At 41.9% G+C, this 12,382-nt stretch overlaps 1 protein-coding gene across 4 annotated transcripts in view; it reads left to right on the plus strand.

The window, feature by feature from the left end:
* sik3 (SIK family kinase 3) overlaps nucleotides 1-12,049 on the plus strand; it is a 37,817-nt gene extending 25,768 nt beyond the window's left edge. For 2 of the 4 annotated variants that reach the window (XM_042413477.1, XM_042413480.1), the window contains 11 exons: nucleotides 869-1,010; nucleotides 4,081-4,200; nucleotides 5,042-5,100; nucleotides 5,275-5,384; nucleotides 6,165-6,331; nucleotides 6,474-6,601; nucleotides 7,367-8,133; nucleotides 8,232-8,386; nucleotides 8,828-8,957; nucleotides 9,048-9,174; nucleotides 10,592-12,049. In XM_042413477.1, coding sequence (XP_042269411.1) covers nucleotides 869-1,010; nucleotides 4,081-4,200; nucleotides 5,042-5,100; nucleotides 5,275-5,384; nucleotides 6,165-6,331; nucleotides 6,474-6,601; nucleotides 7,367-8,133; nucleotides 8,232-8,386; nucleotides 8,828-8,957; nucleotides 9,048-9,169 — 1,900 coding nt within the window. In that variant the 3' untranslated portion in view covers nucleotides 9,170-9,174; nucleotides 10,592-12,049. Of the gene's footprint in view, nucleotides 1-868; nucleotides 1,011-4,080; nucleotides 4,201-5,041; nucleotides 5,101-5,274; nucleotides 5,385-6,164; nucleotides 6,332-6,473; nucleotides 6,602-7,366; nucleotides 8,134-8,231; nucleotides 8,387-8,827; nucleotides 8,958-9,047; nucleotides 9,200-10,591 lie in introns of all 4 variants that reach the window. The other 2 variants (XM_042413478.1, XM_042413479.1) reach the window with 2 other exon arrangements.
* The last annotated feature ends 333 nt before the right edge of the window (nucleotides 12,050-12,382 follow it).

The following is a 12,382-nucleotide window of genomic DNA, read 5'->3' on the forward strand; positions in this document are numbered from 1 at the left end:
AGCTACAATTAATGGGTGAAACTTTGTTGAACTAGAAGCTATATATTTGTTCATGGAGTAATTTCTGGCAAGCCCACAGTGTGATCTACTGGGCTATTTTTTTAAAAGAACATTTTATTTCTTGATGAAAATAACAGCTGCATCATCCAGTCCAATTTCCATTCTGTCCAGTAAATTAGTTCTATGTGAAACATGCCAACAATTATGTGCTCTTTGCTATGAAAAGTAGTTTATCTCTTGCTCACTTCACAGAGAAACATCTGTCATCAATGGTAAGTTAAGGAACTTAACTTGTAGAAAATCCTCAAGAAGCATTCTTGTAATGTCACGTATTGGCAGTGTTGCCCTTAGACCATTCACAATGGTATGTATACAATGTCATTTACTTTACACTGATCAACTGTAATATTTCTTTTCCTGAAACTTTGTGTCTCATTGACTTCAGTTGTTATGTGAGGATGTTGAGGATGTGTGAAGAGTTTAAAAATAAACTTAGTCACTGGGCAACTTTCAAAATATTAGGACCAGCATCTTCTCAACAGTGAGTTAAAACCAATTTTGCACAGTTCCTCTCTAACCTGTCTCCTCTGTCATGATTGACAAGATGAATGAAATCATTTAAAAAAAATAGCTTTTACCTGTTTATTAGTTGTGTCAGTGTTGAGGTCCTGATGTTTTCTACACATTTAACGTATCACTGTCAGATACTTTGTTTTAACCAGCAATATTTTGTGTGAAGGTTTGGAGAGCTCATGCTTCTAATGCATCTGTTTCTGTCTCTCATCTGTCTGTATGACTGAATGGTGTGTATGTGTGTGGATTTGTGTACACACGTGTTTGTGTCTGCTCCTTGTGGTCCCTTCCTCAGATCCAGTTATAAAGACTGTAACACCCTTCATCTCCCCATGGAGCGCTTCTCACCTGTCAGACGATTCTCCGACGGCGCCGCCACCATCCAAGCCTTCAAGGCTCATCTAGAGAACAGCAGCCTCATTAAGCAACTCAAGCAGGTACGTCAATACCTAATATCAAGGGAAAATATGAATAATGTAGTTGTATAAACAGCTACTTTGTTGAGGATAAATACTTCAATTCATTACGTAAATCACCAGAGAAAAACTGGCTGAAGAAAGAATGATATTTCGTTCTCGCTGAAAACAAATAAATTGGTGTTCATCCGTGATATGGGTTCTTTTTGTGTTCCATAAATCTGATATGTACATTACATATTACCCAATCCCTGTTTTTGATGACTGCATATGTTTAGATTAGTAATTTGCAGAGAAGTCTAGACTATTGGGCAGTAATATAATGGAGATGAGCGACATAAACCAAGAAATCATCTGTGTTCTTTTCTATGAGATGTTAATATTATAACAGAAGGGTCCATAGGAGAAAATAAGGCTCTGTGGAAGGTTGATAAGATTATCGATCAATACCAAACTCCACAATTACTTCACCAGGTGCAGAGATTTCAGAGATTCCAGCCTGGTATTTACTCTGCTTTGCCTACCCCCCCCTCGCCCCCCCACACCCTCGATAGCTAGGTGCTTGCAAACAGTGATGCAACACATTTGGCTCTCAAAGCAAAAAAAAAAGTGTAGAAATTGTGATACATTGCAGCTAGTCTGATGCAATTCCAGCTCACTTGGGAATAGAAACCAAGATCCCTGGCACTGCAAATCTGTGCTTTACGAGCTGAGGCAAAGTCCGTGATGCAGCAGTGTAATAGCAGTCACTTACCAGATGTGTACCACAGTGAAAAGCTCCCCCGTTGGCTGACTGTTGCATTTTGCCTCCTCAAGCAAGCTCTCCCGCCTGGTCTTGGCTTCAGTGCAAAACTTTTTTTTTTTTTTTTTCAGTTGAGATGTGTGTGGGTATTACTGCAGTACTGGCCATGTAAGACTTTACAAAATCATATTAACTTTGCCATGTGTTTCCAACTATGCTACTGTTCCTTTTTTTATTTTTAGTCAGTTTAGCTAATTTCTAGTTGCAGTGTTTTAAAAAAGGAAAGGAGTACTATGTCGTCCTGAGGAAGCAGAATGCCATTCCTCATCTCTACCTAGCTGCGGTTCAGATCAGATCTTCAGGAGCTTCTGATGTGCTAGGTTAGGGGATAAGGTCTTATCCTGTGAACAGCATGTTCAGACAGGGTTTAAAAAAGTGATAGGTGAAAGCAGTTAACAGCATCACAGGGGAGAAGCTTACAAATTGTGAGCAGCAATGCTGCAAGAGACACCTTTAGACTTTACTGGGGCAAAGGTTGGACTAGAAATAGAACATTATTAGAGTAGTGACAAGGGAAGGTGTAAAATAAAGTAATGTTATGGTTAAACCAAAGTTTTCTAAACTACACAGACAACAGAACGGGTGGGACAGGGAAATAGCCCTGCTCAATAGGGATAGAAGTGAATTTAATTCATGGTTGACACCTGTGAAATGTCTCCTTATGAAGTAGAGCTGTAACAGTCAGTCCAATCATCAATTAGTCAATCATCAGAAAATTAATTGACAACTATTTTGATAGTTGGTGAAACATTTCAGTCATTTTTTTAAGCAAAAATCAAGTAAAGCAAAAAGTGTTTGATGGTCTCAACTTCTTAAATGTAAAGATTTGCTGTTTTTCCTTTTCATATATGGAAGTTAATGGAATATCTTAACATTTTAGACTTAGTCAGACAAAACAAGTGATTTGAAGACATCACTGGGCCTCTGAGAAATTGTGAATACAATTTTTTCACTATTATCAGCATTTCATAGATTAAACGATTAATTGACTAATTGAGAAAATGATCAGCAGATCAATCAATAATAAAAATAATCATTAGTTGCAGCCCTATTATGAAGTGCTACACAATATATAATAATAATAATCAGTATATATCACAGTCTCTGGAGTAGTCAACATAAAAGGAAAAACATATATGAGATATTTTAAAATCATATTATTATTATTATATACAATTAAAAAGTGTTGGTGAGTGTTTGGAAAACTACTAGAAATATAGGGACACAAGGTGGGACAAATGTCTCTCATCAAAATTAACATGGATGAAACTAGATGGCGAACCCTGTTTTAACTCATTCACTCCAGATTTCACTAATCCTCAACTTTTTTCTTCTTCTTCTTTTGTTTATTTACTGTTAGTAATCAAGTGACGTCAAAGGTGTAAAGCAGATGAACCGATTTGAGCAATGTGGCTATTAAACACTAACACAATTACTGTAATCTTGACGCAGGTGAAGTCAAATGTGGTCTTTGACCTGAGAAAACCTCAAACTGCTTCTTGAGACATCACATCATTTTCAGCGACACTGCAGTGAGACCAGTCGGTAGGCGTAGATAGGGGGGAAGGATAATCATCATGTTTGCAATGGGTGCTTCATTTTAGACATGCACTGACGCGCTGGGATTACCATTACTCTCAAGTGTTGGGATTACCAGTACTCTCAAGTGTTAAGAGGGTTAATATGGGCAAAGGAGAGGATAACACACACATGACCTTCAGCCTGTGAAAGTGTAGCGGCGCAGAAGAACGTAGGAGTACACAAGTGCAGGGATGATTACATGGCCTCAGAGAACATGCTGTAGCTGCTCATATAAGCTGTTGCTCTCATGGTTTTGGACTCTAAGCAAAGTGCTTAAAGACATGTGTGAGTGTTGTCTCTGAACACTAAACATCATGAACTAACTACACAAATGAGAATTTGCTTTCAAACTGCTTAGATATGATGGTTGGTGCTGACATTTGCTGCAGTTGTAGTTGCTAGCAAGATGGTGATTTCTTACAGATAAGCAATAATTACTGTTGATAAATTGATAAATTACCATACTGCATTTTTACATTGACCAATTACATTTCAACACGCACTACATAATGCCTCATCATTTTCTCAGTAACCATACAAGTCTATTTGTTCATCAGCTATCACGAATGAGCTAAGAAAAACAAAATTGCAGCCGTTATCAAGAATACACCGCTTTTAACATCCACTACTTCTTTTTAAGTAATTAAAATGACTTCTCTCTGTGTGTAAATGTAATATTTGCGGGTCCATGTCTGTGTTTTTCAATAGGAGTGTGAGCAGCTCCAGAAAATGTATGCTGCCCAGCAGGATGAGCGACTCCTGGAGCACACCCAGCAACAGCATATCCTCTACCAGCAAGAGCAACAAATCCTCCACCAGCAAATCCAGGTACAAACACACAGCTATCATAAAGATGTCATTAAAAGATATAACCACAATTTCCATCTATCCACTATGTCACCAGTGATGTTTAGAACAGTTTAGAACCTTTCATGCAAAATAGGCAGAACTTGAAACTGTAAAACATTGTCTATTGCATGTCTGACCGTTCTGGGAGAGGGATCTCTTCCATTTTTTCCTTCGTCAAGGTTTTTTTTTAGGGAGGTTTTCCTTGTTTGAATCGAGGGTCCAAGGATAGAGGATATTGTATTCCTGTACAGACTGTAAAGCCCCTGAGGAAAATTTGTGATATCGGGATATACAAATGAAATTGACTTGAATCGTACTTGTATTACCTTATGATCTATTGTTAGTTTTAAAACATTCGTGTTATATTGCATCATGAAGGCTTATAGCAACTCATAATATCATCTGTTACTGTTTGCTGAGGAGACTCAGCCTGTCGTATTACTGCAGAGTGACATGGCTACTGTGTGTATTAACAAGTAAACAGTGTTTTTTCCATTAACCTCACGATAGATGAGAATGACACCTGTAGCCATGGTAACTATACACAACAAAGATGGCAACAGCTGTAGTCAGAAAAATGCAAAACAAAGATGAGACTAAAATGTAGTTACTGTTGACTAAAACTAACAAAAACCAAAAGAGTAAAATTTGACTAAAACTAACACACGTATTCATCTGAAGACTAAAAGGAAATAAAAATCAGGTGTCAAAATGAACACTCTCTTGGACACTTAACAGCTTATCAGCACTTAAATCACCTCATGCAGTCATAATCACATTAACAGCTTTAAGTCAAATTATATTTTCTCTTTACCTGCAGGGTCTGTCTTTAGGCCATGGAGAGAGCCAGCCCAGTCACCTAACCCACCAGCTCCAGAGGTGAACACACACACACACACACACACACACACACGTATTACTCATCAGCTATTGAACGGTGAACAATGAACTTGATACTGTGGTGCAGTGCTATCGACTGAAGTGTTACATCATTGTCGTATCTCTTCTCTTCTCCTCTCCTCTCCTCTCCTACTCTGTCCTGTCCTCCCTCAGGTTGCGTATCCAGCCCTCCAGCCCTCCGCCAACACATCCCAGCAACCATCTCTTCAGACAGCCCAATCAGAGCCCTCCGCCTGGCTCTGCAGGCATAATGCAAGGGCATGGTTAGTAATACAGTTGTGAGAGCGTTTGAATGCCTATTACCTTGTAACTGGTGTAGGTGCTTTGAACTCGGGTTTTGAAGGATACATACACCAGTCAGTCATTCACTGATCATAATTGACTAACCAACATTATAAAGATGTGGTTGGTTATTTGTTCTTTGAAATGGATATGAGGCATTAGAATTGCTGGAAGTGCAATTTGCTTTTCATCAGTGTTTTGACAACATTTGATTCTTAATTTCTCGCTGGCTTTTGTCATCTCTATACAAACACTGACATCTGACGTGCATTCATCTTTGACATTATGTTATGAATAATCTACTAGAAGGCATAGTTTATGCTGACTCAATGAAAATATTTTTTGCGCAACCAGGGACAGCAGGTGAGTAAACACATCAGTCATCGAGAACACAATGACTTGTAATTACCAGAGATTATAAGATCAATCTGATTTTATTTACAGATTGCAACTGTACAGTTAGTTTGGGTGTTAGTCAGGTCAATGATAATGAGTTGAAAAAGTAACAGTAATATATGTTGCAAGCATGCTTCAATAAACAGGACGGAAACCAGAAAAACTTGGGAATGAAAAAAGTAGCAGTTTATGAATCACTGAAGGCACAACTTCCTCAGATTCAACTTTCTGGAGAAGAAAACTTCATTGTTTCCTCGCTGTGATTGGCTGAGGGATTTCCGTGGATCAAAGAGAACTCGGATGATGATGTCATCTTAACGTTGGCTAAAGGTTTTGCTCACACGATCCTTCTCCCCTCCTGTCAGGTCCGTCATCAGTGCAGTACCAGCACGGTGCTCCATCACTATACCAGGGCCAGAGCGGCAGCCCACCTCCCACAGGCCTGCCTCGAATGTCTCTACCACCCAATCAGCAGGCAGCGTCTGCCCGCCCCACTGTCCCATTGGCACCAGGTGTACCTCAACAACAGCAGGTGACTGCAATGGCATTTTATTTTTGTCTTTAGGGATGGTTACATGTATGACAGGCGGGTTAATTAAACATGCTGTTAACACAATCACTTTTATAAATGCTCATAAACATTAATGGAAACTAACGTAGCCTGTTTTATTCAGGTGACCATTCAGGTGCAGGAAGTGGAGCTGGGAGGTGGGGCACAGAGACCGGGCAGCTTTTTGTCCACGCCATGTGGACACAGAGTCCTCGGGAAGCAGCTGAGCGCAGACAACGCCGAGACGCACAGGTGACCCCACCCGTCCTGTCACCGCATCCCCTGATGGTTGCCAAATCCTCCCCATAAAACCAATGGACTATTTCTGTGTCTTGTTTAACTTTTAGTTTTATTGCTTTCTGTGACCTCACCGTTCTGAATGGACACCTTTTATGCTATTTGTTGTATTTTCACACATCTCACTGTAAATGTTTGTCACTGTTTTTATTTGTGGTTTTCAATCCTGCCATGTCCACTGATTTCACAAAAATTGTATTTTGAAACTTCAGACTTTAATACTGTTGCTCAGGCTAGATATTTTACATTTGATAGTACAGACCATGACAACATTAATAGTTACCACTGACAACAAAATTAATGAAAATCCCTCATCGACTTGGCTGAGATGACATCATCAACATATTCTCCACCTCATTGCTTTTGGGTGAGTGGTTGGATGTAAATGTTTTGGAAGTATGTTTACAGGTCCCAACAGTTGGACTACTTCTGACATCACTACACCCCTGTAACCAGGACTACCTTCACTGAGAGAACGGTTAACATTGTTCACACATACGCTTAAAGAAAATTTGGCCTTTAAAAATCTTAACCTCTCTCAGTGAATACTTGAACCTGTGTTTGTTTTTGGTAGGCTGTCTGTGTGCAGTGATTTCATGCAGGCCTGCTGTAGATTGTTTTAAGATAGCTGATATATTGTCACTGTGAAGAGGATTGGGAGCATGTTCATGTTTGACGACACCTTGCTAATGATCTTCTGCATTCCTTCCTTCTGTTCAGTCGCAGCCTTGGCCGCTTCACATCAGGCTATGACCAGGCCCAGTTCAATCCCCACCTCTTCTCCGGTGACGCCGCCTCCCGGGGCGCCTCCGGAGTGGTTGGCTCCTACAGCCCCTACCTGCAGGGAGCCTCCCTCAAAGTTCCCGGCCTGGAAGGTTACCAGAGCGGGGCGGTGGGGACCAGCAGCTATGGCACCCCCTCTACACTACAACAGGCCTTGCTTTCCCCCACTCCTTTGGACTACCGCCCCCCACAACAGCACGTCACCCCCACCCTGCAGGGCCTCCTGTCCCCCCGCCACTCTTTAACAGGCCACGCTGACCCCAGGCTGCCGCCACAGGACCTGGCTGCCTTGCTGAAAAGGCAGAGTCCCCGGCCAGGCCCAGCGCCCCCCACACCACCCAGTGGTGCGCCCCAAGAGTATGGAGAGATGCTGCTTCTCCGCCAGCTAAGCCAGGGTGAGAGCTTAGAACCACAGGCACCGCAGGTTGCCTCAGGAGGCCAACACTACCACCACCTCCTCCAGATCCGACCCCCGGAGGTGCAACCACAACAGCACCCGGCCCAGGCGCCGTGCCCCAGCTTGCCTCACTCAGAGAGCATGGAGGAGGATGAGGTGCCGGCCGGCTACCACCACACACATGAGGGCCTGCTGGCCAAAGCAGGGGAAGGTCATGAGCTCCTGGGGCCTCCCCGAGGAGGCACCCCACCCTACAGCTCCCCAACACACAGGCATGGCTACATAAGGAATCCTCCCGCATCTAGAGGTAAGGCCTGCCTACCATGCAGTAGTTACAGAACGTTGTGTAAGACTTTGTATTAAGATTAGCATCAGTACATACATATACCAAATCTTTTCTGTCAGACTCTGAGCATGTGGAGTGCAGACCCCCGGGACAGGCGATGGAGGTGCCTGATCATAATGGTGTGGGCTATTCGCGAGGTCCCCAGGGTGACACCTACAGGTCCAGAGGACAGCTACAGCGCCACCACACCATCCAGACCGCTGATGATGCCTATGTGAGTGAAAGTCCTCTGCTAGTTCATACAGTCCACACTGATCACACTTTGTCGGGGAGGAGACGTAGGAAAACCCACAGCATCATAAATTGCTAATTTAGCTGGACTGTTTTAAAATTATATCTTAAGCGTGAAACCTTGCAAAATGTTTGGCAGGAACAATCATATATTAAGTGTAAGTGTATATTGGATAGTATTTTGCTTGCCTGTGCAGTGCTGGATAGAGCCCATGCAGCAGGATGATTGCCAAAGGAAGCAAGCGAATGTTTTTATGACTGAATGAACCTAGAAGTCTTATTCATTAAAATGTTTTTTTTGGGGACATTGGCTCAAAGAATACCCAGTCATCCAAACAAAATTCTGACTCATAGTCAGCTAAAAGCTGTTCATTGAGTATCATTAGGTTTTGTCTGGGTCTAAAATTGTTCACTCTCTCTCCAGGACCAGGCAGATCCCATGTCTGGGATGAGCCTGTTGGCCGGTAAGGCGCTAAGCTCCGCTCGCATGTCAGACATTCTCAGCCAGACGTCACTGACAGGAAGCCAGCAGCTGCACCAGCGGGAAGAGTCAGGTCAGTAGGAGACAGTCCTCTAAAATGTTTTATCAAGTTTTTTTTTTTGTCCATACGAGTAAAAAAAAAAGGTATGTGTTTCTCATACAGTGTGTGATGTTGAAGGGGAGCTCCATGCGGCAGCCTGCTACCCCTCCTCCTGCACCAGTGACATGCTCCTCAGCTATAAGCCCCCTGACCTGCAGTACAGCATGGAGCAGGCTGGGGTCTAGCACAGGTATACAAGCAGCAAAGGGTTGGTAGTAAGTGGTTATCTTAACTTTTTATACTCAAGTTAAACTAAACCATTTTTATCCATCTCATATGTCAAAAAGTGATATTTTTGCTTCGGTAAGACAAACACATACTGCACATATAAAATTGCATATTCAAAAATGTTCCTCAGCTTTAAGGCCAGTGTTTGGCCTCAAGCTGTAATATTCTCTTTAATCCCAAATGAACGGGAACGCTGCCAAAGCCTGTCAGCCAGGTTCCTTTCGGTCCCACCTCAACCTATAAATTACTTTGTAAAAATAATTTTCATAGAGTTTATGTGATGATCATTGAGTAAGTGCTTTTGATCTTTCTTTTATGGTTCATTCAACATTAATTACCTGGCTTTCTTTGCTTTTGCTGTGCATATTATCTGTTTATGTTCCTTACAGATTTCTTTATGTGGGGAAAGTGATACAGTGCCTATAAAAAAGTATTACCCTTCTCGGATTTTTGTATGTTTTTGTTTGAATCCCAGTGGATGCAATTAGGCCTTTTGACAATGATCAACTGTCAAAGTGAAAACGGATTAATTTACCTCAAGTATAAATATAACGTACAAAAAAATGGATCGCCCCCTCAAGTCAGTATTCAGTTGAGGTACTTCTGGCAACAACTGCAGCCTGTGCGTCTGTGTGGATCGGTCTGTATGAGCTTTGCACAATTGGACACACATTTTTTTTGCCCTGCACTGCTCAAGCTCCTTTAAGTTTCTCGGGGGGTTCTGAGTTTACAGCAATTTACAAGTCCTGCCACATACTCTGGGTGATTGAGAGCTGGACTCTGACGTGGCCTCTCCTGGACATTAACATTGTTGTTTTTAAGCCACTCCTGTGAAGCATCAGCTATATAATGCTTAGGAATTTTTTTGCATTCTTCCCCTGGCTGATATGTTTCACTGTCAACTAGTAGTGGATTTGTTGTTGAATGTTTTTTGTCTTGGTGATGTCATTTCTGACAAGGAAGTGACTAATCAGCAGTTGGACCTTCTAGATACAGGTGTATTTTAAGCTAAAATAACCTGTAACTCTGATTGCATAATCTGCAGGGCAAAAACTTAAAATATTTTATTATAATTATTGTTAAAAATAGTTGGTTCAGTTGATTCTATATGATCAAGTATTAGCTTCGCACTATAACACCCGGCACGGCAGTGAAAATCTTGATCCTAAAAGGTTAAACATGCAATTTTTGCACCAGCACAAGTTGACACACACGATAAACTGACTTATTATTGTTGGTTCATTTTTTTATTCTAAGATTATTTATTAAAAATCAAATGTTTTAATTGGAGAGTAAAGGCAAGATGATTAGCAAAATAAAGTAAAAAAAAAAACATAATTGTATTTTGTTTTCATCCCTCCTTCTGCCTTGTGTTGCAGGAGGCGGTGTATCCTGTGTACAGCGGTCCATATCAGCCATCCTGAGTTGTGTTGACTTGAGTTGAGCAGCATCACGCCAAACCACCGTCGTCTGCCCAAGCGGGGGTGCTCTACGTCCATCTGTCTGTCTCCATCGGTCCCTGGGAGGGCAGTCTGCGCGCGATAGAGGGGGAGTGTGGGTGGGTGTAGACATTAGAGTGGTGGGGGTCACAGGTGGGGCCTCGGGGTTCAAAGGTCAAAGTGCCAGCATTTTCCTGCACAGACATCCAGCATTCATTGCTGCGGGCTGTCTCTTCTTTTCACCTCCCATTGTGGGTAGATCGGGGTTCCCGCTCCTCCCTCTTTCAACTCGGCCCATCCCCTCAACCCCCCTCTCCCCCTCCTCCCCCCCCCAACACCTCCTCCCCTGCAAACCTGGCCCATCCACTTCCCACGCCCACCTGCTGCCCTGACCTAAACCTCCCCTTTCACCCTGTGTCTTCTTATTAAAAGTTTGCATACTTCATTATGTGCCTCATTGGCCAACGGAACGATACAGTCATACACGCAAGAACATGGAGTCCAACAACACAAAGAAACATACACACTGCTGCCACAAACCCAAAGTATTCACATTAGGTGCGAGTGTGTGTGTGTGCGTGCGTGCGTGCGTGCGTGCGTGTGTGTGCGTGTGTGTGTGCGCATGACTGAGAAGAAGGGGTGAGCAGAGGTTCAGTCCGCTCCTCCTCTATTACCCCTCCTGCTGTTCCGCAGCAGATCATTCCGGAGCGGGCTGTAATCTCAGCAGCGACGGCCCCTTTTTCGGCCGGGTGGCGGGCGTTTTGGGTCAGGATCCAACTGGGCAACTAAACCGCTCTCTCCAAAGATGGAGCTCAGTGACATCGCACAGGACAAACCAGCTCTCTCATTGTTTCTTTTTTTTTTTTTTTTTGTTATATTTCTTGTTCTGGCATTCATTTTATTTTTTATTTTCTTTTTAAAATTCATTTTTATGGCTAATGTCCATTTAGGCATTACAGTCAATATTGTTACTCTTATTGTTATTACTGTTTTCTGTAAAAGATGGTTTATTATAATGAATATTATTATTATTATTATTATTATTAAAGGAAAAACAATTCTGTGTTGCAAGGAAGACAACATTGTTTATTTGATTACATAAGTAATTCTGCACTTTCGGTTCAAGCTATCCTCTCTGTCTGTTTCCACCCCTCCTCTCCTCTCTCGTCTCCTCGCTCTCTGTCATGCTGTTACCCTGCTTTTTGACTCCACCCTCCCCCACCCCACCCCCCCCAACCCTACCTTTCCCCACCTTATGTTACCCCTTTTTTCCCTCCATCCTTCTTCCTCCTCTCCCATGTCAGTGACAGTGTATTGCATTGTGGGTAGTTTTACCAGACATTTGCTCCTTTCCTTGTACAGTGATGCCATGTATAGAACGCTATTGCAATTTCTGTATCAAATCTTTTCTTTTTGTTACATTTTTTTTTGTTTTGTTTTTAGATGTTGTTGGGGAGGCTTTTTTATATTGGTATTGTTTATCATTTGTATTTTTGGATGTCTTCAAAATGTTTTCTTTTTTTTTTTTGTTTTGTTTTATGAATCTTGAGATTTCTAGCCAAAAGAGGACAGAGATAAGAGAGACAGGGCTCTTTCTGTGTCGTAAAAAGATTGTTCTTATTTGTTTTAATATTATTATATCGAGACACTTGAATAAGAGGAGAGTAATTATTTTGTGTTGCTTTTTAAAGTATCATTTCAATCGTTGATGTTGTTGTGACTGTCATTCTT

The sequence above is a fragment of the Thunnus maccoyii genome, chromosome 6 (genome assembly GCF_910596095.1).
Source record: "Thunnus maccoyii chromosome 6, fThuMac1.1, whole genome shotgun sequence".
Lineage (NCBI taxonomy): Eukaryota > Metazoa > Chordata > Actinopteri > Scombriformes > Scombridae > Thunnus > Thunnus maccoyii.